The sequence below is a fragment of the Dermacentor silvarum genome, chromosome 8 (genome assembly GCF_013339745.2).
Source record: "Dermacentor silvarum isolate Dsil-2018 chromosome 8, BIME_Dsil_1.4, whole genome shotgun sequence".
NCBI lineage: Eukaryota > Metazoa > Arthropoda > Arachnida > Ixodida > Ixodidae > Dermacentor > Dermacentor silvarum.
Window position 1 is genome coordinate 92,420,623 of NC_051161.1, and position 25,293 is coordinate 92,445,915.

The 25,293-nt window shown below is 47.2% G+C and overlaps 1 protein-coding gene across 1 annotated transcript in view; it reads left to right on the forward strand.

The window, feature by feature from the left end:
• LOC125947688 (uncharacterized) overlaps nt 1-23,461 on the forward strand; it is a 36,659-nt gene extending 13,198 nt beyond the window's left edge. Inside the window, exons 7-12 of the mRNA XM_049672918.1 lie at nt 1,499-1,591; nt 7,022-7,096; nt 13,560-13,844; nt 15,037-15,152; nt 20,420-20,986; nt 21,574-23,461. Coding sequence (XP_049528875.1) covers nt 1,499-1,591; nt 7,022-7,096; nt 13,560-13,844; nt 15,037-15,152; nt 20,420-20,986; nt 21,574-22,771 — 2,334 coding nt within the window. The 3' untranslated portion in view covers nt 22,772-23,461. The remainder of the gene's footprint in view (nt 1-1,498; nt 1,592-7,021; nt 7,097-13,559; nt 13,845-15,036; nt 15,153-20,419; nt 20,987-21,573) is intronic.
• The last annotated feature ends 1,832 nt before the right edge of the window (nt 23,462-25,293 follow it).

Below are 25,293 nucleotides of genomic sequence, written 5' to 3' on the forward strand. Positions count from 1 at the left end.
AGAGTCAAACGAAACTGTGCGCGCACCCACATAACCTTCTGGTAGCAAAATTAGCATTTTAGTGGGAAATGTTCTTTGCTGTGAGGTGTTATTACTGTTGAAGTGTGCAGCATGACATCTTCAAGTAACGGGGATGGACTGTAGCGCTGCTTTCAGAGGCGCGGCGATGAAAATAAATTATTGATGCAGATCTAGACGGGATATCTTAGTAAGAATGCACGCATTGAAGACTAAAACATTCAGCATTTGGTTCAGTGGTAGTTGAAACATTCAACAAACTGGTGGCATCTCCTCCCATGACAGTGGGTTCTTGCATTACAATCCTGTTGAATGATTTGCTGGGCGATATGTTCGTTAAAAATTTTGGACCTTTCAAGAGATGGGGTCTACGTCTGGTTACCCAATGTGGGTTGCAGTACCTTTCATTGCATAACTCATCTCAATTGGCAGAGGAATATAGATCGTCGTTGTTGCTTTTTGTTTCCTCCTACCTATTTTCCAATTTGTAATAAAATCCTGCATAAAGTCTTTTTAAATGATGTTATATGATACCTAATTTTTTATTTATCTAAATTTATTGTAACACTGCTTGCTATTTTATTTACTGAGAAGATAAGAGCGTCGTCATCTTTGCCGGCAGCAAGAAAGGAACCAGGAAGAATAATAGCAATGCTGATGTAATCCTCAATAAATGTTTTACCTGCAATGGTCTCTGAAGTTCTTGTAGTCAGCAAAATTATTTTGTCGTAAACAGGTAAAAAAAAGTCGTGTGTGCTTCGAATACAAGCATAACCCTCTAGCATACACATAGGCCCAGTTTAGTTTACAATGTAAACCTGCATTAATTGTCTTGCGATGCTATAAATATGTATAGTATATGGAATGTCATGCATTCATCATTTATGCCATTCTTTTCTAAAACTTGCACACAAGCTTCAGCTTCGCGAAGCATATCTATGTTTGACAAAAAATAAAGAAGGTTCATGTACAGCAGCACCTGCTATGTTCAGCACTTCTCCAAGTTCGGAGATGAACAGATCAAATACATTATGCGGCTGACAAAGAACTACAATGTGGTCGTCTCGGCAGGACCCTTCTTAGCAAAATGGCATACTAAGAAGACCGTATATTTCTTCTTTAATTATTTACAAATGAAAACGGTACTGTTCTTTAAAAATTCGCTGGGCCTTAATGGGTTAAGTATAAATGGACGGCATAACTAAGCGCTGTATCTGAATGAGTATGGAAGTACTAGAAATGTCTGCGAAATTAGGCTTCCACGCACTGCCTTATCATTCTCCCGAGCCGGGGCATGCTCACCGTATACGGCCATGTATGGGATAACTGTTCTCACGTATTTGTAATAGGAACTCTCAAACTAAAGCTTTCTGCTTTGTTTCTTAATTATTTTTTTTCTAATCAAGGTGTCAAACTTCATGTCAGCAAATATGGTATACACAATACACCTTTTTTTTTCTTATGCTTTCACATCGCCCAGACGAGGAGAGTGGGTGAGGCAGGACCATCCGGGACTGCGCGCTCCGGTTCGCCTTCGGGTTCGCCTGCGAGTTCAGCTGCGGGTCCGAAAAAGGTGAGCGAGGATTCTGCGCTGACTTGCGCGGCACCGGATTGCTTGTGAGACGCGTGGTGCACTTTAGGCACAGCTCGGAAGAAGAATTGCGTGAATAGATAAAACTGGACAACCAAATGCTTGTTTGCTTTCTACATTTCTACGTGGTTAAATTCTGAGGTTTTACGTGCTAAGACCATGATGTGATTGTGAGGCACGCCTCAGTGGGGGACCCGGGAATAATTTTGACCACCTGGGGTTCTTGAACGCGCACTTATTGCACGGTAGATGGGCGTCTTTTAAGCCCGGGATACATGGAGCGAACTTTCTCGACGAACTTCACGCGTCAAGTAACGACGCGGCGACACGACGCAGGGTGTTCGCTGTGTCGCGATAACATGCGGCGAACGTCGCCGCGCCTTGGCCGACGTGTTGGCGGCGGTCCCGGCCGCCCGCTTCGAACTCAATTTGGCGTTGTCCTTGTAGAATTCACTTCGCTGGTAGCAAATGACTGCGTAAACGGCTTTCGCTTAGTCTCAGGCCGCTTCGACGACAGAGTATTATGGATAACCTTGAGTAGTTTTCGAGATCGCTTCTCGTTTCGAACGCGTCTAAGCCTAACGAACGAAATATCCGATGCCAGCGCCATCTATCGGGGAAGTCGGGAGATAGGCGTGACGACAGCATGCGGCCTCTGAGATCAGAAGATTTGCTGTTGAAGGTTGTTGTAGAGAGCTTGCACTGCTTGTCTGTTTCTCCACAGATCAGTGGACATGGGATGTACAAATACAATGCGATTCCTGAGAGATCATACTGAGAACTACTCAATCGGTGCAGAGATATGCAGACACGGCAACATCAACGCGATTGCAGACGACACGAAAAGGCGCGCGCGCGAAACACCAGCATGTATTGCGACCGGAACTAGTGCCTACTGATTGGCTGTCGTCCACCGCTGCGCGCAAGACGCTTCCGGCGGCGGCGTTCGCCCGACGAAAATGTCTGGACAGGCAGATCGGCTGCGGACGGCAAATTTCTTGACGCCGGCAGTCGGACGTTCGCACTCGGACGCTGGTTATTCGCTCCATGTAATCCGGCCTTTATTGTATCGTGTCCATTAAAATGAAGCCGTCGCGGCCATGAATTGAAACGCAGCGCAACACCTTAGCCCATTGTTACTTACGAATACATAATAAATCACTCGCATGAAAATGAGGAAAGGAACAAAAAACGCTATGAAAAATCTTACTTAAACCATGAAAAAAAAAACATATTTCGCACAGTATGCGTGTTTTGTGGTAAGACGTTAGGCGAACAGACGTACACACTTTGAGTCTGGTTTTCTGCCGTAAAGAAAACGGTCTCTCTCAAGTATAATGTATGGCTAAGCGTGTAAAGGATGTTTCACATGCTGTGACTGGAGCGAAAAAAAAATCGGTGCAATTGCATGTGTCGCAATGCGATTTTTATAGGGCTCATTTCTCACCATTGCGATCTCAACAATGCGGCTGGTGCGACGCCCAGGGTTGCTTGCAGCCAGGTTTTGTGGCATGCCGCATAATTTTTCAAATGTAATGAAAGAAAAAAAAACCTGTTCGTTATGGTATTATTGACCTGTCTTTAATAGGAGAAAACAATACGCATGTTTTGTCATTTAAAAAAAATTGCGCAGTTTCACCCGAAAGGCGAAGCATCAATTGCGATAGCAACTTAGTAGAGAGCTATACGGAGTAAGGATAGTAGTTTTATCAGCTGTATGAACTTGGACATGCAGCAGCACCAGCAACGCGCAGAACTGTTGTCGACTGCCGTCGCCATTTTGCCCGCCCTGTCTCTCGCGCTGTTAATATACTGTGAATCTGTATCAAGAAGCTTAACTCAATATTCTGCAGTACGTAATGCGGCGGCGTAGCCCCACAGTAAACGTACAATACGTTGTCAGGAGTACATTTGTTTGTTTATTTACAAAGTAAAGCTCTAGAATTTTGTATTCGTAGTGGCAAGCGTAAAGTAGGAAGCTATCGGAACTATCGGCCAATCTCGTTGACATGCGTGTGCTTCTACCTGCTTTAGCAAAAAATACTAAAGGAGGCCTAAAACCCTAGATTACCAATAACCTCCGCAACTGGGCCCGAATTCACAAAAACTTCTTACGCTAGAATTTTGCGTAAGAAAGAATTTTAAGCCAATCTGGATGCCAGACATACGAGGTATCATTAGCAAAGGCGACCAGCAAACGGCAAAGCGAACTTACGAAAGGAAAGCTTTGTGAATCTGGCCCCTGGGGCATATGTTATGGTTCCTTCACTTGAAAATAAAGCAGGCTTTCCAAACTGTTAAGCTATAGTCATGTATTAACCTGTATTAGACCAATGTTAGAGGATGCTAGTAGGAGCCATTTCCAACTAGAATATTCTACCAAAATAAGAAAGTGCAAGGAAAGCCTCAAGGTACGATCTAATCAGATATTCGCGAACAGATAGTATTAGCAAAAACTTATGCCTGCTTGAATTGCCTGCATAAACCAGACTGATTCTTATCTTGCTGTTAAAAAGCTGCTTCAATGCAATAACATACTACATATTGTCCTGAAGAAAAGTGTTAAGCACTAGTAATACATCTAAACATTTATATGAGCTTTCTTCATGAACAACAGTGGAATAATGCTGTTTACCTTTGCAAGTTTAAAAATCTAAACATTGTTAGATTTTTAAGGAGACCACAACAAAACCTTAAGACATAGACAATAAATAAATGTGTCTCCAAATAGAACCGCACTCTGAACACACTTGTGTAGAGTGGTTGAGTGGCCGGCTGCGGACTGCGCCAGTGTCCATAGGGGCTACCTCGCCGTAACTGCTAGGTTCCACTTATGTTTCTCCTATAGCCCATGAATACGGCAAGCGAAATGACTATGTATGCGTAGCCTCATTGCAGGAACACTTTTCATGCAGCGCGTGATGTAACACGGACACAAGAAGGCACATATGAAAAAGAAAAGGCACAGCGCTTTTTCATATGTGACTTCCCATGTCCGTGTTGCGTTACGCGTTGCATGAAAAGTGTTCCTGATGATTCACCAACAAGTGCACATCGCTACCCTTGTCGACTCACTGCAGTGTCGGCATGCGCTTCTTTTTTTTTTGTGAAATATGGCAGACAACTCGGTCGAAGTGCGATTCCGTGTGTACAGCCTCCCGCATTTTTAGCAGCTATATCGCGCGAGAACACTTTAGCATGGTCGTACGTCGTCCTGAAGGGAACGTCGCATCAGACGTTTCTGGCACAGGAGAGTGTTTAGCGCATTTAAAGCACTTCTGTCAGTCTTGCTGATTATAGCCGCTTGAAGGCAGTAAAATGACGCGTGATGGACGATTGCGCGATATAGCTAAAAATGCGGGAGGCTGTACATGTATTTAGCATTCGTGTGCAGATTATTGCGCTCATGTGTTTCTATCATGTTCTGATTGTTGTACTGGCAGTGATGTAAGCGATCTTTTAATATGTTACACCACAGTCAACACAGTAATATGTTGCACCATTTAATACCGCGTTGAAATGTACAAAATGTGGCCACCCAGTAATGGCCAAGATAGCCAGCAGTACCAGCAAAAATATGATGCAGGTGCAATGCACTGCATTACATGTGCATCAATCGACATGACGCGAAGCTTTCATGCAACGGTCAATTAAATTGTATAAGGCTAACTGCAATGTCCACAATTACTCTTATTTTCATCCGAAACAATATCGACTCCCATGGTATGTTTGCTAACGGACCACAATGGTCACAACATTGATGTCAGGTAATGTCGACATAGGTCGGTGAACTTTCTCAAGAGTCGGGTCACTGTAAGATTTGGACCGACCCGTGAGGTTGAGTTCATGTGAGCCTGGCTGAGTAGAATTTTGACTCAGTCTGAGTCCGGCGTGAGCTACGCTTGGTAGAATTATGGAGATTCTGCACACACATGCTGTTAAATAACAGCATGGAATGAATCAGTGCGCAGCTACGTCTCACAATCTAGCAAAAAGAAGATTAAATTATATAAGTGTCATTCTGGGCCGATCCTGGAGACAGTGCAGTCAGAGGTCGCTTGGGTCACATGAGCTGCGTGGTGTGAGTCTCCGCGTCTTGTCGGGAAGGCTATGCTTCAAAACGCGGCGCAGCAGGTGACAAGTTACATGCGTGTTACCGGGAAGCAAAATGAGACAAAGCTTTTGCGATGGACGAAGAACGTGAAAAGTTCCCTGCACGTACTTGAAAAAAAAATCTGGTCGCATATTTGCTTGCTTCGCTGCAAATGACGTCGAAAGACGATAGTCTTCTGCCGCCCCTGATACGGAACACCCTCTCTTCTCCCCCTTCCAACCATCACGCAATTACCCTCCCCTCTCACTCCTCTCATGATGGATGCAATGGAAGTTTTGCTGAATTTAATTCAAATTTCCCGCGTTCGCCCTGTTCTCGCGCCATCTGTTGGGACCTTTTATTACTGTTGGCTTAAATCCGGCTACAGAGCCGGGGCTTCAGGCGGCTTGCTTTTAACGCTTAGCGTCTCTTCGACACCATTTCTAACGCTTTGATTTTTCATTTACTAACGTAAAAACCAGTCCAATGTGCATTCTTAATTAAATGAATGCTGTGGATTACGGTTACGTATATTTATTTTGCCTCAAATAGGCCTGAGGTTTCCTTTGCGTTGTATAATGTTGACGTGCATGACCCCTTGCCATCAGTGTTACTAGCTTGGTTGGTTTTGGCCAAGCGGTTGAATCGGTTTTGGCCAGGCGGTTGAATCGGTTTCGGCCGGGCGGTTGAATCGAGTGACAGACAGACAGACAGACAGACAGACAGACGGACGGACGGACGGACAGAGTTTTCGCGTTTAGGTAGCCCGAGAATGACCATCGTCTTTAATACAATAACATTGCACGCATTCCGTGTTTAATTTGTATTATAGCATTGAATATACTCGCGGACAACTTTCTGTGGCAATGAAGGGGAAGCTACGGGCGCGTGGCTGCTGCACATGTGTTACCGCGCTAAGAAGGCCGGCATCGTTTGGCAGTGCTTTTGGTTGCTCGGACCAGATGCTGGATCGACACAGCTTCCACGTGCGAACGCGTTTCGCGTTTGCCCAGACGCGGAAGGGAAAAGCCGCAAAATAAGTAAACTTTTACACTCCGGGGTGTGTTCTGTCTTATTTAACTGTTGCTAATAAGCTGTTTATGTTTTCTCTTCCCCAGCCTAAACCAACGTGGATTAAAACGCGGGGCTCTTTTCAGAAGCGCTCTCACTTGTGCGCGCTTTGCCTCCGTAGCTTTCCTTCATTGCCACAGAAAGTTGTCCGCGAGTATAGTAACGTTACAAGAAAGCTCCGCTGAACGTCTATTACAAGTCCGTTCGGTCTTCCGTAACGTTTTTGTTATATTTTGTTTCGCCTATAGACATCACCTGGGCCTTTTTCACCCGACACCGTGAAGATATCCGTTCGTGAGGACAAAGCTGTGCAAAATAAGAAGGTAAGAGGTGTTGTCTTCTCATCGGTGACTCAGACACAGGTCGTAGTAGAAGAGGGTGGTTTAATAGAAGAATAAGTTACACACAAGCTGACTACGCCACACAGGCGAACTCTCACGAGCGTTGACGCACGTATTCTTCCTTCACCTACCAGCCGCCAACTGCTTCGTGGGTGCCAGGCTTCCGTTAGACCCACTAGTGCACTGCATAAAGGGCGTCTACCGAGGGAGGGCGCTAGCGACATGCTAACATTCGGCCATCCTGAAGCCCTTAACGTCCTCGTTAAGGCGATCCTACATAAGGTTTTCTGAATAATCTTACAAATGCTCGGCTATCCTCCAATTGACATTTGCTAAAATGTAAACGATAAGAAGAGAGAAATATTATAATACTGATTTAATGCAGAAATTTGAGGGAAAAACATGAGCAAGCAGTTTGTCCAAGAACAGACGAATAACGTTCACCACAGCACACGAAAATTAGGCAGTTGGTAATAAACAACTCTGAATAGTCATTTCTTCCCGCCATCTTGACAGGCTTGCCATTGCGCAATGCCACAACACGAAAAGAGAGCGAAAAATTTTCACACTATACACGAACTTTGCACAATACAATTCTCGTTGCACACACAGAGAAAAAAAAAAGAAATCATAACACACAATCTCGTTGTGTAGCCGGTAAAGTGCGTTTACGTTGCGGACGTTGCCTTACTGAGGTTTCTTCTTCCTCTTGAGATTCTTCAGATGTCTCATCATCCTGGTGACATGTCCTAATTGTAAAGCACCACTTCTTTAGTTGCGAGACGTGCGGGGTTGTTGCAAACCTGCTTGCTACTTTATCACGTAAGTCAGCGACACGATCGATGTCCGCTGGCAAAGAGGTCCAGATACTTCGGTTCAGTTTTAGTCAGTTTCCCGGTGTGTTCTGGAGCCTTGCTCATAAATACAATTTCCCCAACTTCATAAAGTTTTGCAGGATAGTGGGAGCGATCATAGGCCTGTTTGGTACAGTTTTTTTCGTCCAGTAAACGTTGACGCATCTTAGTTAATAATTACTGATGATGTTGCCAAGCGATTTCTGCGTCGGCAAGCTGCTGAATTGCAATTCCATAAAAAAACTTGGCTTGTAGCCATGAAGCATTTCAAAAGGACTCTTGCCTGTGCTTTTGTGTATAGCATTGTTCAAGCACCACTCAACTTGTTTCACGTTCACATCCCAATCACGCTGTTCAGGATCCTTAATGGCAGCTGTGATCACTGGCAATATGGTTCGCTTTATCCTCTCCACTTGACCGTTTGGTTGAGGGTGGCAAGACGAATTTAACACATGTCGAATAGTGCGCATAGAACAAGATTTCAAATTCCATGGTAATGAAGCTGGTTCCTTTATCTCATATGATATGGGCTGGTAACCCTTTTTCGAGAGCACGAAAAACTTGCTTAGATAATGTGTCTCGGGCAGGAAAGAGGCGTACAAACTCGGTCAAATTATCAACAATGAACGGAAGATGCTGATTGCTTTTCTTGCTTGGAACCAACGGTCCCACATGATCAATGTGCGCTACCTCAGAGGTTCGGTAGCCAGGTGGAATAGGATCGAGGATATCCTCTTTCTTACCACCAGGGACCTTATTAAATATGCACTCAAGACGCTGTGCAATATGTTTGCGCACATAGTTATACGCATGCGGGGAAACCAAGACTTCTCCCTCAGTTTTGCCACTGTTCGGTCCACTGCAAAATGTCCAAGTAAGTGATGGCTTTGCACTACTAAGGCTTTACGCATTGCCTTAGGGAGTACAAACTTCACGCTTTTCTGCAGCTCCCATTCCACAATGCGCATAAGTCTGCTTTCTTTCATTTCATATCCCCTGGTTATCTTCAAATCTTCCTTTTTGCGCAGTTCTTCAGGCTTGGTTAATATTGCAATAAATTGAGACAGATCCTCATCAACTCTTTGCATGGCAAGGACCTGATCTGCCAAGCTGCAGGTGAGACAAACGTCAAAACGATCTTCCAAAAGCTCATTCGTGGTGTCATTTGGGCTTTCCAGAGGATGTCGACTCAAATAATAGACGTGCAACATTTGGGTGCCAGGCCGTTGCGTGACTATGAAGTCGAACTCCTGGATCATTTCATACCAGCGTACTATTCGAGGTTTTTTTTCGTGCACTGAGCGTTTGAAGAGACGAGGGCTTGACAGTGTGTAACAATAGTGAACTGAATGCCTAGGAGAAGTAAACTCAGTCTGTCAACAGACCAATCGATAGCCATCAATTCCAACCTTGCGGAGTTATAATTACTTACAGCATCTTCTCACTGACGCAATAAACTAGAGGCCAACTGTTGTCACTGCGTTGTAGCAGCATATACCTGCTCAGCCTTCGACACTAGCGTTGGCATGCAGTTGCGTGCCAGCCTTGGGGTCAAACATCCATAAGACCATAAGACTGGCTTTGAAGTCAATTTAGCCTTGAGATCTTCGAAGCTTTTCTCTTGTTGAGGCCCCCACTGGAATGCTTCATCTCTCTTCATTAGTCTTCTAAGAGGCTCAGGGATAAGGGCATACCTTGCGAATGAATCCGCTTAACTAAAAAATCGTCTGACATCATGGATGTTTTCAGGCGTTGAAAACTGAGAAATGGCATTTATCTTGTATTCTCGAAGTTGTATCTGTACTTTGGTCGAACGAAATCTCAAAAAAGAAGACGCTGTCTTTCGCAAAGGCATACTTTCTAAGACGTTGAGTGAGCGTTGCGTCCTTGAAAGTCTGGAATAGTTGACACAATCGTAGTATCATTTCTGACCAGTCCGCAGCTGGGATTAGAACATCATCAAGATAGCACATTGCTATCTTCCCCTTTAGTGCCACCACCGCTTTGTTCATGCGTCGTTGAAATACAGCTGATGCATTTGTCAAACCAAACATCATTCGTTCAAGCTGTCCTTGTTTCATTTGGTTTAATGAATGCTGGCTTGCGCTTGGCTTCCTGAGCTAAGGGCACTTGTTAGCCCATGCTTGATCTAAGCATGAGCTAGATCAAGGCTAGAAAATCGACCCAGCCAGACTTTCAAACTGGTCTGGAGTATTTGGCAACGGATATTTTAACAGCGTAGCTGTTTAAGCTCGAGGTTTGGCTACAAATTGTTCGCAGAAACTCCGCCGAGCTATGACGTCACTGCGTTGCCTAGCAACCACTTGGCACAGCTTCGCCTGGCTTCGCGGAGCTTCGCACAGGTGTCGTGACCTCACCGCTAAGACTTCCGCATCGCTTATCCTAGCCGCACCGCGCTGCGCCTAGCTCTGACGTCACGATGGGTCGTTTAGCGACCACGTGGCATGTTTGCGCCCGGCCACGCCACGCTGCGCTGCCGCTTCCTGTAAATCGCCAAGCTTCCACGGCCGTGTAGGCGGAGAAAAAAAAAGCCATGACGTCACTGCGCGCCGTTTGTTCGCGGCCTTAGTATCGACCCTTTTCGCGGTGCTCCCATGGGCGCTGCCATGTTTGATCACGTGGTGACACGTCCAATGCTTGCCTCAGCTGCCTCCGTTGCCTCCGCGTTTACAATGCAAGCGCGTGACGCCGGTGCGGCGCAGCAAACCTCCGTTTCGACGAATATGGTAGACGCTGGCTTTGTGCACAACACGAAGTTTTGACCACAGCTTTAGAGGACGTGTAAGTGATTTCAGAGCTCATTACGCCTTGTCCAAACGGCCCGAGCAGCGTATATGGTGCTTGTACTGAAAGCGGGGCTACAAATGCATTACAAGCTGTTTAAAGTTTCTGTTTATGAATGAAATCGGGATCAGTGTGCTCTTCGTTCTTTATTTGGAAAACATTTTGAAGCAGCTGCTTGCCGTGTTTATGACTCAGTAAAGTTCCTCAGTGCGGGGACTATCTGATTGGTTATTTTAAGCCTAATTGCTCGTGGGTGTGCTCTGCTGTGATATATTTGTTCTTTCTGTGCAGAAAGCTTGGAATGTAAATGTTCTGTACTTTGCGGTAGCATGTGGCAAAGACGTTTTATCGCTAGTCCCTCGGTTACTCTGTGGACCATCACGAAACGCTCATCTTCAAACATTCGTGTCTTGTCACTCATGCTTCGGCACATTGGTTCAAGTGTGCGCCCATTCACTTATTATTGATACGTTTGGCTATAAGGTGGGCGTAAGTTTGCGTTTGAGTAGGCGTGGATGTGTGTAGATAATGTGCGAGAAGCTTACTATGCCAGTAAGGGGCGCTACTTACTTTTTTAACAAGCGGTACTCCCTCTTAAGTGCCGGCGTTCCGGAGTTGAAGTCCTTTCTTTGGAGGTTAGGTATACAGCGCTGGCAGATGAATTATCTTTTTTGATCCTCGAGGAAAGCCGTGCATCGCGAAGGGCCGGCAACACAGGCAGTCCTTATGCAGCAGCGGCGACAAAGGTTTATTCCATTCCTTTAATATGTGAATCATTATTTTTGCAGCGAACTACCGCACACGCCTTCCCTTTATCGTTCCACATTTGGCAGCATGATTTGGGCACAGTGCATTAGCGAACACCCAGTTTCCATTTCCGACTGCTGATCGCACAGTAGCAGGGCAGAAGCAGTAATGGTTTCGTATTCGTGTGCATTCTCTGAGCCAACGTATGGCGCGCCGCCGCAAGCACCATCTTGTTCCTTTAGAGCAAACTGCTCCGCGAAAAAGGTCAATAAAGCTCTGTGACGCCGCGACGGCGGCACATTGCCTAGTGTCTCTGCGCTGAGCACATCGTTTGTGCATGCAGGTCTCTCGCGCGCGGGCCTTTTCATGTCGTATGGAATCGCGTTGGTGTTGCCGTGTCTCCACGAGCCTGCGCCGATTGACAAGTACCCAAGATTAACTTAGAAGAATCGAAAGAGGCAGAAGAAGTGGCGCCTAGGCACAATTTAGAGTTAGCTAGGCTGGAGTACAACGCGTTACCTCGGCACATGGTTAGCAGACAAAGCTATTTCACATTTCACATTTCTTTTTACACCGCAGAACTACTTTTTGCAACAAAACAATAAATACACAGCAACAATATATAACTTTTCAACGTCACAAAGCAACATAACAGTGTTTTGCTATTTCGTTTTATTTACGCGAAGCAGTGAGCCCAACCCGGCCACAATAGACAGTTTTATTTGAACGTTAGCGTAATAGCGTTGTTAAGGAAAATAGCGTTAGCGTTCCGCGAACGACCTTTGCAGAAAGACAGTTTTAGTATAGCGTAATTTACGTGCGAGACGCTATTCCATTACGCTTTGAATTTCACCTATATAGTGCACCTAAGGGATTCTATCTGTGTGTGCGTCCGGGAAGTGCGAGAGGCAACGCAATGGATGCGAGGAGCGCGTTGTACTTGTACTAAAGGGGCTTTAACTAGTACGTCCCATATCCACTGATCTGCGGCGAAACAGACAACCAGTGCAAGTTGTCTACCATAGCCTCCGAAATTTTACTATCTCAGAGGCCACATGCCTTCGTCGCGCCTACCTCCCGACTTCACCATTTGGTGGCGCTGGCATCTCGGAGATTTCTCTCGTTAGGCTTATTCGCGTTCGAAATTAGGAGCGATCTTGAAAACTGCTCAAGGTTATCCATAATACTGTGTCGTCGAAGCGGCCCGAGAGTAATCGAAAGCCGTTCACACAGTCATTTGCTACCAACGAAGTGAATTCTACAAGAACAACGCCAAATTCAGTTCGAAGCGGGCGCGACCGGAACCGTCGCCAGCACGGCTGTAAACGTTGTAAGCGTTCGCCGCATGTATCGCGACGCAGCGAACGTCCTGCGTCGTGTCGCCGCGTCTTTACTTGACGCGCGAAGTTCGTCACGAAAGTTCGCTCCACGTATTCCGGCCTTAAAAACATCAATAAATTCTGGGTCCTAATGTTGACCAGTTGCTCGGTACATGGGTGTTTTCACATTCCGTCACATTTCACATTTCGCGCTTAACAGCGCTACGCTATAGCCACTGGGCCACCGTGGTGGATTCTCAAGGGAATGCTGTCGGCAACGTGGTTAAATATATAGACAAGCTATCATCGGGTGGCGAGCAATCGATACCTTTATGTTGCATGCAAGTTACTGTATTTCGGTCCACAATTTGATAAACTTAATATGGTCTGGCGTCACTGTTTCATAAAGCTATTTAATTCTTTTCATTGGGCGCTGACAAACGCTAACAGTTTTCCGGCGGCCTTGTCTCATTCACCACCTACGTGCGACACATACAATGCCACTGGCTCCTCATAACGTAAGACGCCTGGCGGTTTCCAGGGCGCTGTATCTACGGCGCAGCTGTCGTTACCTTGCGTGCTGCGTGTCGCCACCACGTCGTCCCCGCGTACCATTTGAACACCTGTCGAGTATAGCTGCAGCGGAACTCTTTAACCTTGCTGTTACTTTCTCTGCTTGGCGGTTCCGGCTGAACTGACAATTGTGAACTGCCCTCGCAGTTGGCGACACGATGGAAGAAAAAGCCCCCTCAACGGATCGACGAAGAAGGCCTGCAAGACCTGCTGAGCAGCCTGCCGACTATGGCGACCAGCTCGTCCACAGTGCGGCACTCGTTCGCGGCGTCGCAGAGGAGGATGCCACCCGCGCTGCGCGATCGACTGCACGTGGTGCTAGTGTTTGTCGTGCTCTGCATACTGGCCGTCGTCATTGGCATCTTCCTCCTCTATAGCATCACCCCGACAGAGACAGTTTGCAGGTCGGATGTCTGCAACTCCTACTCCAAGGTTCGTACACAGAAAATCGCTGCGGGATTTAAGTCGGTCGGTCTGTCGGTCGGTCTCGAATGTTCGGGCATAACTTCCGTGAGGTAATGATGTTAACGTATGGCGAAAGGAAATATTTTAGCCAGAAACAGTAAGCCTATACTTCTTCGGTTAACCACCACCTTTACTCATTTACTGAAAGGGCGGGGAGCAAGAAAACTTGTGCTGCGCGGACCTCTTCTATATAATAGCTGAAGGGGGCAAGCGCTGGCTCATCCCTGCTGGTAGGAAGCTGCGAAAAGAGGCTGTTAATAACGTTTCGTCAAAACGCTAGGAAAGATGCTTTTTCGTGCGTATGCTGAGTATTTCCCTCTACTATACTAAAGCAAGGTCATCATCAGTCTTCCTGGATTCTATGTGCCGGGCTTTCTGTTTTAAAGGAAACAGATCCATTAACAACTAACCGTGGTAGATATCGCAATTCTCTCATATCAGCTGGATAACTTGAAGAGGCGAACACTTCATTTGCCACAGAAATTGCAGAACTATGTCAGGTAATTAACAAGTATTATTTTTGCTAATCACCTTTGAGCCTCACATTCCCTAACTATTTTTCGTAGGTCAATCTTATATTATTATATAACTAATCACTTACTTGTCCCAATTGCGTAATTGAAGCCGAGCAATAATAAAGTCATATGCTAAGTTGCACCAATTCCGAGAAATGCATCTTCAGATCTATGTTCCATCTAACACGTATCAGCACTATGGAAAGTACACTGCCGATAAGGTAACTTTGGGCGCTGGAAAAAGCAGCGCGCTTTCTCCAGTGCTTAAACAGCTACGTCCACCGTGCTAACTGGTTAAGACGGACTGGTTGATTTAGACAGACCTTCCAAAAGATTCTGATTACAGAATTGCTATATCCATTTTTTCTTACTGAAATGTAATATTGACGCTTTCATGTTATGGATGTTTGGTCGACCTTCGTCCAACGTTGTAAAAAATTACATCACCCAAAGCCAGCCGTTACAAGGAAGTGGACCTGATCCTTTAGATGTTATAGATTTAAACCGCCGAAGCAGTACTCTAAACGAGAGTATTTCTGGGTCGTAAATTCTGAATACGAAACACGCGATCTAAAGATTCCTCTTAAACCCCTATAAATACTTCGCCTTCATGGCCTGTACCGAAGGAGTTCGTTATTTTGCAGCTTCTCTGGGAGATGCTGAACGTTTCAGTGAAACCCTGTGACGACTTCTACAGCTACGTGTGCTCCAACTGGGACTCCAGGCATTCCTACTCGTTCAAGGAAGATGTATATCTGCGGTACGTCTATAAAGTACTCATTTTACAGCGAAAAGCTTCTCATGTCTTGGAATATACCCGTTTTCTCTAACTTGGGATCGTACGTGGCTATCTATGCCCGTGATATCAGCCGCACGCCGAGAAATGTTTCACCTTTGCCGTGATCCTAGTCTGATCGGGCCACCAGGTATACAAGTGTCCTACCGTGAAGCTCAGTGTATGGCTCGTCCATGACGTCTCGGACGCAGCTTTTCCACCATTATGGTTCTCCAATATGGCGCCTAGGATGACGTCAGTGTATCAAATTCACTGACGCGTGTTACCTGCTTCCATAGAGGAAGGAAAGCTCATGAGAGGCCCCTGCCCTGCTGTATCTGCTGGATAGGATTGGATCCGCGCGAGACGCCAACGGACGCAGCTGCTCACCGTGCCGGTTCGCCACCATGGCGCCTAGGATGACGTCAGTGGAAGCTATCTATACCAAGACAGCAAACAGAGAGCGACAAAAACTTCTTTCTCTTTTTCTGTTGGCTGCGCTGATACAATCATATTTCTGTACCAACTTCCGCAAACTGCCACCTGTGGACGTTCACCCTAACGCTCGTAAAACTTCACACGTACTGGTTTTGTCCCTAAATCTCCGCTGTGGTGCGTTGCTTCACACTGGTGATCTCGGAAGCCTAGGCTTGTTTGGGTGCAAGAGCTGTCGCGCTCGCTATATACCAGCTCCTTGCAAATACTTGTGATACGGCGAAGTGCGTATAAGTAGAATCAGTAGATTTATTTCGCCTCCGTGGATTTTGCTGCAGCTTTTCGAAATTCAATTGAATCTAAAGAGAGCACTGAATCAGTTTAGATTGAGAAAGTATTCATGAAGAACTCTAGATTCGTTAACTTTAATGTAATAGGTGATTATGAGAAGAGAGAACGATGGTCAAAGTTTCATGTTTGAACTTCGTATTGAAACTCCGGGGTCGGTACGTCAGTCTGACGTCTCAGATTGCAAAGCAGCTTTCGGCATTACGGCCTTTGTGGTTTCAGTAAAAGTTCTCGAAATTTCCCTTCTACAGATATTTTTTTTTAGTATCCAGTGTGCTTCGTTTTTACCGATAAAAGCTTTACTAGGCACGCCAGCAAAATCCATGGCATCAGTATAACTGGTGCGGGAATTTCAAGGTGGCGGTGCCACCAGTATTTAGTTTTTGGGTAATTTCTGGTTTTCCGCGCGTCTTCTCACTGTGAGAGCGGCTTTATTGGTATTGTGAAAGGGTAACTTAATAACACAGCTCAGATTATTTCTCTCTTTAGTGTCGCTTTAATGAAATTGTAGCAAGTCGAAGCGCAATGAAGGATGCGCGTAAAGACGATATTCGTTGTCCAAGATTGTGCCGTTTTCAATAAGTTCGCGCAGGTATGGAAGCATTTTTTTCTCTCACCTGTCGGCTCCCCTTCACCTTATAAGCTATTGGCTGGAAAACTCACCTGTTTACAAACGTGGACAACAGAAGTGCTAGATCGCTGGAGGAAAAATGCCCCATTGAACACGTGATGACGGCTGGATTCGTGGTTTAATTATATCGCATTCAGCAATACACAGCTGGGTAATGGTTAAAATGGCATGCTTCTCGGCAGACACCTCCTTAGCTTCTTTACCCCTTCTACAAAATTAAAAGAAAAATACAATGCAAAATCACTTTAATCGTTACATTGGCTTCGGCGAAAATCAGGGACACATATGGTTATGTATAAACCGTTTCACAACACGAGTGCTGTCCTTCCTATGAGTCAGTCTTTAAAACAGCAGCATTAGCCTCGGTTAGCAAACTCTGGGAGGTTTTTCGAAAAAAAAAAGTTTCGTGTAAAACCGTGTTTTTTTATGCTGTGTTGTCTCTGCAGACGCTAAGGTATGCAACTGTTCATCTTTACTTCCATCATGTCATCCCCGTTTCTCAGGACAAACTTCACCCGAACATTTTTCACTTGTAGCTAGGCCGACAATATTTAAATTTTCAGCAATAAGGGAAGGTTACATGAAGAGTAGCTCCACAGTTGCACTTACTATAAAATTCGCTTCTCAAGCTAAGTAGAGCTTGTCTCAGGCGATACGCGAATTGTCGTTTCCTTGAAATGGGGACATTGTTATAAAAGCATAGGATGGGAAACAATGCACGCAGAATTTCTTCAGCAAACTTGTAGAAATTCCATAGGTGGAGGAAGTCGCAGGACACAATTGAGGAAATTACCTTTCATGTTTGCTCACAAATGCAATTTGTATTGGAAGTTCTCTTCTAGATGTTCTGGAACTTCAGACGTGTTGCTTTTCATTGGCAGAATTTTTGCAGACCTGAACAGAAAAACGCATTGGGCCATACTGATTTCTGCACCTTCACAGGACAAACAAAAGCTGCGTATTTGTTATGCCGCAATTGCCGTTTGGAACTCCGATATACGCGCGCTATTCTACGAGCTTATCGATGACGCAGGAGTGCTGCTCGCCTCCCAACCTTGTAGCACCCGCTGTAAGGGACAACCAAAGGGAGTATTTCATTGCGATTGTAGTTAACTGCAATTTCAGGCAATCTTTCGGCATACGAAGATGTGGCTATGGTTGGTTGATTTGATCCGGTATACGCATGTAGTAATTAATAAAACCCTGTTTGAGAGCAGCGTAGTCTTGCATGCTCATAGCGCTTCATTAGCATTTAAACACGTCAGAGTCATTATAACGTATGCTCAAGCATTCTGTGCTTTATGTGTGCTGTAGTCAACACGCGTGGCTAATGACGCATGCGCAGAGAGAGAGCGATAACAAAAGCTGCAGTACCGCGTGCGGGAGCGATCAGTCCCGATCGCCACGAACACACGCGTAGTTTCCTACTAAAATTACCAGGGGGAACCCTGGCGCTGTGGTCGTCCAGACACTGGAAATGAAGGCTAGTACATGGATTGGTACACTCTTGCTTCTGGCGTTATACAGTTTCGTGACTGTATTTATTGCGCCGTATTTCCGTTTATTTGTCTAACGTTCCAGCGGTGACATTTTTTCTAAACGCTTGAATACATTAGGACTCTGCACATGCATAATCATCGCAAATGTTTGCGCTCATTTTGTTTGTATTTTATTGAATATGTGTAATTCGCAATGTAACAAGGTCGTCTGAAGCAAGATAGACGAAGTTTAGACAAATCCATCCATTATAGCCACACCGCCTTAACCACCTTGCTTGCAGCATCCGTAAATACTAGCGCCAGAAATTCCTCTAATGAATTTTGTAGGAAACCATGCACACAAACCCCTGAATCACCTGAGCTACGCTAAGGAGCGTTCTTCAAGGCTAAACACTTGACAGCATTATGCCACGTACACACTAGCGGCAAAACGCGCGCGGTGCGCCGGCGGCGGCAAGACGCGCGCCGCGAAAGCAGCCGCGAAACAGGTTTTTCTTGCCGCGGCAGGGATCGCTCCTGGACCGATTTTTTGCGGTTTGCCGCGTGCCGCGGATGAACGAGACCAATGAGAGCGGCCCGCTTCCGTGACGTGCGCGCGGGAAACTGGTGACATGCGGACCCGCCCGACCGCTCGTTTTGTAGTCGCGTCCGCTGTTAGCAGGAAACTCGTTTCGCACTATCATCTGCACGCATCAGCTCCCGGACCGAGCTGACGGATAGTTCGAGAAGGGGGGAGAGAGTCTTGTCTGTCACGTGATTGCCGCAGCGGCGCGCCGCCGGTTGGTGTGGCCGCCCTGCCGCTGCTGCGTTTTGCCGCCGGCGGTGCGCCGCGCGCATTTTGCCGCTAGTGTGTACGTGCCATTACATAGAAGTCTCATAATTTTAACAATCTTGAAATACGGAATCATTGATTGATCGCATGGCAGGATTCAACGTCCGCAAATAGGACGAACACTATGCGAAATGTTGTAGTAGAGGACACCGGGGTGATTTTGACCTCCTCCCCCGGGATTTTTTAACATGCATGCAAAGCGTGGTGCACGAGCGCTTTTTGCGCTCCGCCCCCATAGGAGAGGGGTCGCTGCAGACGGCCATCGGTACCGCGACCTAGTCCGCCGCAGCGGCACGACGTTGCCGGTAAATCACCGTGGTGCGTGGAGTAAGTACTAAAAATGATAAAGAATGAGAAAAAGTTAATGAACGCGGTTTTTTTTTCAAGCGAAGCTTGTATTGGCTCCCAAGTTTCGGTGGCGTTGTAGTCACGCCAAAAATCCGCCGCATCGTATATGCGGGTATGAGTCAGGATATGCACGTCTGAGCCAGGGACAAGAAATAAATAGAGAAAGAAGGTATGAAGGAAAGAAAGAAAGAAAGCAGGTGCAGTGTAAGCTCCGCCGGCGTCGGATCACGTGACGCGCGCGACCAATCAGGGTCGTTTGGTGTGTCGCGGGGTGGAGGAAAGGGAAGGAAAGCGGGTTGGCGCGCTCCGCCGGGCTTCCCTCGCCTCTGATCAGTTTCGGATCCCGGATGGGAAGGCCATGCGTGGTGCGTTCCGCCCAGGATCAGGCTGCGTTTGAGCAACGACGCCTCGCGCTCGCTCGGAAAAGGGCCCGTCGTTGACGTGCCGATTCTAGCGTGAGGGCTTCCGAAGCCCAGGCAAAACGTCAGCGAAGAGCGGCGGACCCCGAGTTACGGGAGCTCGATGTTGAGGCCAAACGTCAGCGTCGTCTTGCCCTCGAAGAACCAGACAATGGTGGTGCATGCCTCGGCAACGCTTGCGCCATCGGCAACGCTTGCTTTTACATTTTGCCTGTTGGGACGGCCAAGTTTCAACGCGAGTTTCTGAACCGGAACTTCGGAACCAGCTGCAGTGTGTGTGTGAACCGTTGTCGTTCGAGCACAACGTGGTGCTCCTCAGGGCAATTCATTCCGAGGAACACAGAAGAAACACACGACAAGCTTCGCTTACTCCCATTTCCTCGACAGGGGAGAGGCTACTGATTGTTTTGGAGTCGCATAAACTAACATATATAGTCAATGTTCACGATACAGGCGACACTTCTAAGACTTCCAAGACATTTTCAGCACTTGTGGGAAAGAAAGAAGCACCCCAGAGGAACACAGCAAAGGCGACAGAGGAGAGCTGGAAGGATGCTGTGGTTCAACTTCGAAGCTGTTGAAGTTAGACCCTTTGGAGACTAGCGTCTTTCTTGCGTGTTCTAAGGTGTTAATTTTTCCCCTCTAAGGCGACGAAAATGTCTTTGATGTCTAAGTTCCAACTAGCCTAGCTTCGTGAATGAAGCACTGCGAGATTTCTTCCATCGAGCTTCCTCTTACAGGTTCATCCAGCGCGTGTCCGAGAGGAACCGCCGCACTGCCGCTCCAGCGCATGGACAGAGCGCGTCGCAGAAGGCCGCCAAATTCTACCAGTCGTGCTCGGCCACCTACACGCAGGGCGGTGATCGCGAGCTGGACGCAGTCAAGCAGCTGCTGCTTCGCTTCGGTGTCCTGTGGCCCCGGCTCACCAATGACTCAAACCTGCTGCGCATCTGCTTCGCCATGTCGGCCACGCTCGACTGGGCGCCGGTGATCCTCTTCTCGGTCACGCGCCCTGAGGTGCAGATGACGGTCTCGCCGGCAGAATTCTTTGCCAATATCCTGGCTAGGCGGCGAGCCATGCTTGCCGGAGGAGGTAGCGACTACAGCACGTACTTCGGGCACATGTTGCGCGTCTTTGGCCGACCCGACGAACCGGGCGACGACGTACTCACGTACGGCGAGCTGCTCGCGATGGAGTCCCACCTGCTGCCGGCGCTTCGACGCGCGTACGCCGTGGTCGAGGGCAACGCCTTGGAAAACGCGACCCTCGAGGACGTCATCCAGTTGGCCGGCAACACAATCCCCAAGTGCGTATACGAACGGCCTTGGGCTTTTACGGCAGAGAAGCGAACGACTAGAGCCTCCGGAAGGAATAGCAGCGCAAATGGTCACTAGTTGTACGAAGCGCAGTATTTGTGGCGTGATAAGAAGGAGAAACCGCCTGCATGCATGCTGCCCAGGAAAAGAGTACGCGTTGGACGATTGGCGCCTCAAAATGACGTGTATGCTTCGCTTCATGAGGAAGCATCTACAGTGCGCTAAAGCGTATAGCACAATATTTCTACCGTACCCATAGTGTTTGTGACTCCGCACTTAGCAGTTGCAGCGGTAACAACAAACAACTCAAGAGCCCAATGTGTCGCCCGCTAAGTCTTTAGCCAAAGCTAATTGAATTTTTGTCTGTCAATCATTTATTTAGTCACATATGAAGCTGAACTGTGCACGCCGTGTTGTAAGGCGGAGAGGCGAGGATTGTACCTTCTTCAGCAGATTACAGGACTTTGGCATTCTTAGACGTATGGTACGTAGTACATCGCCGCCGTGAGCAACCCTGTGAATGCGAGTAGACAGCGGGTAAGCACTTTGTATTTAAGTTGCGTCTTCCGCTTCCCAGGTCCGCATGGGAGGAGCAGCTTCGCGAAAACTTCGAAGCGGCTGGGTACAACGGTACCACGTCGCAGAGGTTCACCGTGGAGAACGTACGCTTCTTCGTCACCTTCTTCGATCTAGTGCGCGCGCTGGGCGAGCAGCACATGGCCTACTACCTGGGCTGGGCAACCGTCCAGGGGTTGTCGTTGCTGACCAAGCCCGAGGTCATCCGCTACTACTACTCATCGCACGGAGAGGCTGCGCGGGATCACGTGCTCTTCTGCGTGGCACTCGCCCACCAATACATGGGGCTCACCTTCTACGCCAGCTACATCCGAAACGAATTCACGCCTGAGGTGATCGACGACGTCGCTCTCCTTGTGAGAAACGTGCATGCGTCCTTCCGCCAAGGGTACGCGGCATCGCCGGTCTGGAAGGGGTTCGTCGAACGCAGCACGCAGTGGCGGGCCGCGAACGAGTCTTCGTCATCGAGCGGCCCACCGCTGAGCTTCGTTCACGATTCTCGCGAAGATGTCCTGAACGAGCTCTTCGAACACTTTCCGGACATGAACTCCAACGTACTCGACAACGCCGAGGGCGCTGTGGCCGCGCGGTACGCGACGACGGTGGACACGCGCATGGCTCGGTCAATCTGGAACCGCACAATTCGCTTCCACTATTTCGTAGCCAAGGCGGCGGCGTCGCCACGCTTCGAGCTCATGCCCGTCGCGCTGGAGCCGTTGTTCTACAGCGCGGAAGCACTGCCGGCCGTAAAGTACGGCGCCTTGGGCGCCGAAATTGCCGATGCCATCGCGACCCTCGTGTTCCACGACCTTCGCGAAGCGGACAACAGCACGCGCACTGCGGTCGAGTCGCAGCCCCTGTGCTTGCTGGACGCGTCGGTGGCAGGCACGAGGATCGTCATTCCTCCTCCCGGATGGCCGCACATGACCAGGCTTCAGCTGGCTGAGAGGGCTATGTCTCTGGACGCGGCTTTCAGGGCCTTTCTCGACGTCACCAACGGCGGCCATCAGACGAAACTGGAGCGCTACGATTGGTTGTCGGGCAATATGATGCTGTTCGTCTTCTGGTGCATGGCCCAGTGCGGCGCCTCCAATGGGAAGCACAGGTGCAACGACCCGCTCCGGCTGTTCCGCTACTTTGGGCAGGCCTTTCAGTGTGGAGTGGGAACGGCCATGGCCACTGTGCGAGATTGCGTATGACCGGTGGGCGTTGTCGCGAGGCACACCTATACTTGTTGGACGTGCTTGATAGAAGACAGGATTCAAATGTAGTTCTTAATACCGTTTTTAATTTGGGCCTGACTTCTTATGACAGTTTCGTGGTTATTCGGCTCTCACTAATGTTCGTATCGATTCACTTGGATCGCCGCGGAAGTTTTCGCTTGTTAATTTATTCGAGTGTCACTTGTTGCTGCCGTAAGTGAAACATGGAGCTGCAATTTTATTTCACTTGCGCTGCTGATATAGAAGCGTGTTTTCTTTTATAGTTAGGTGAATTGAAGGGATTTAATTTGTTCAATAATTAACTGGACTACAGGGTTCCCGAAACTGTTTTGAATATCTTGATCTAAAAATTTTTAAACTTTATGTTTATTTTAATTTTATAGGTGCAAGTGCGAGCACGTCACGAAATGCTTTATTGGCAGGGATTGCGAAAGCACTCCGCGTTTGCACTCCTGCTTCTGCAAGAGAAATCTAATCATCGATAATTTAATTTTGCGATTTATATCCTGATGATTTAACCATCGCGATACCATAGTTTAGCGAACAACCAAATTTTTGTCCAAATCTCGTTAGAGAGCACGCATTTGACGAGGCCTATTTATTTTTATTTTTAGCTGTATGCAGTTACCTTTTTTTTTTGCCTGAGAGGAAACGTGAAATAAATTTATTTTTAAAACGACCCCCAAGAGAACAACAATTTGGTGACATGAACTAAGCGTACCAGACAACCAGGTCAGGGGCGTAGCGACGAACCCCCCCCCCCTTCCACCCGAATGTTTTTTGTGCCGGCATGCACCGCCGACCAAAACTACCACCGACGCCGGGTATCATCCTGGATTCTGTCTAGAATGTCTTTTTCACGCTCGAAAAGACATTTCGGCACGAACATTGCGAACTCGGGCTGGATTTCGTGGCAATGCCCTTGCACATGGAGTGACGTACCGCAAGGCACCCTATCCGAGCACAAACTTGCAAGGGCTTTTCGACAGCGAGCGGGTGCGTTGCGGTATCTCGCAGCGGCCGCGGAATCGACGGAGCGCATGGATTTCAATTGCGAAACTTTATGGGTATAAAGTTCTCATAAACTTTTGACGCGAAAGGTGCACTGACATTTCCAAAGGCGTGCCTTAAAACATTTTCAATTCTGGAACTTTATGGAGTTAATGCTCATATAATATTGGGTCAACATGCGTGCACTGGAGCCCTCGTGTCCAAGCCGTTCCAGAAATGGAAGCACGCGCTCGCAATCTTCCACACACACAAAAATACTAAATATCACCATGACTGTGAGCTAGCAGCAGATAATTTTCTCCGAACGTTTTCAGGAAGCATACCCAACGACATCGATCAGCTGGACCAGGGCAGGCAAAGTAAAATATGAGAAAACAGGAGAAAGTAAATGGCCTATTAGTGAGGAAATTCTTTTTGTGGGCGACAAGGTCTGGCTCTCCGTGGCCATAGGGACAGTGGCCCTATGGATTTAAGCATAGCACCCGCTGAAAATACAGGTATTTTCAGAGCGCTTCTTCGCATGCGAGCTGATTGTGGAGATACATATATGAAGAACCATTTGGAAAGTTGCCCCAGTAATGCCTCGTATTTAAGTCCAGATGCACACAACCAAATTATAGAAATTTGTGGTGAAATTATCAAAGAAAGCCTAGTTGCAAAAGCAGGCTGCTTCTCCATACTTCCTGAAGAAACGACGGACATTGCTGGAATCGAACAGCCTACTGTTTGTGCAAGGTACCTAAACAAGGATTCCAACGACAACGAGGGAGTGTTTTAGGTTTTAGCACCGTAATAGATGCCCTCTCAATGCGACTGCAGGTTCTATGTAAATGTGTACAAACTACTACAGATTCTAGTCACCCTTCCAGTGACCACTTTCAGAGCAGAGAGAATATTTTTAACAAGAGTTTACTAAAGAACTACTTGCGTTCTACAATGTCTGTGGAACGCATGGTTACGCTGGCGCTTCTATACACCCACAGAGACGTCGGCATCAACGTGTCCGAAGTCATTGCCCTCTTCGCTCAACTTCCCCGCCGAGAGATAGCGAAGCAGCAAAAATCAATGCAAGTAAAAGCTCTGTTCCTTCAGGTCCATAAGCTCGTAATTATGAAAACGTATGACTGTTCGTTATCTTTTAAAACTCCAGAAATTTTAGCCGTTTATTCTAGCAGTTAGCATCATGATCAAAATTATCATGCAAATACGAAAATTACGAGGACATCAATAACCAATTTTGACCGATCTTGCTCACTGAAAGCCCGGCCCATGCGGCGTTTGCCAAAAACACACTCGGATATTGGGTAGTTCAACTTGCCGCATCATCTGTGGCTTTCGTTTGTCCTTTTCTTTACTTTTTAGCTACCTACTCTTATTTCTTTTTTGAAACGAAGCAATACCCTCTTTTAATTACGGGTGCAAAATAATTGTTGCCCCTGTGCAGGCAGTTAAATAACGCATTTTAGTACTGATTTCTGCATTATTCC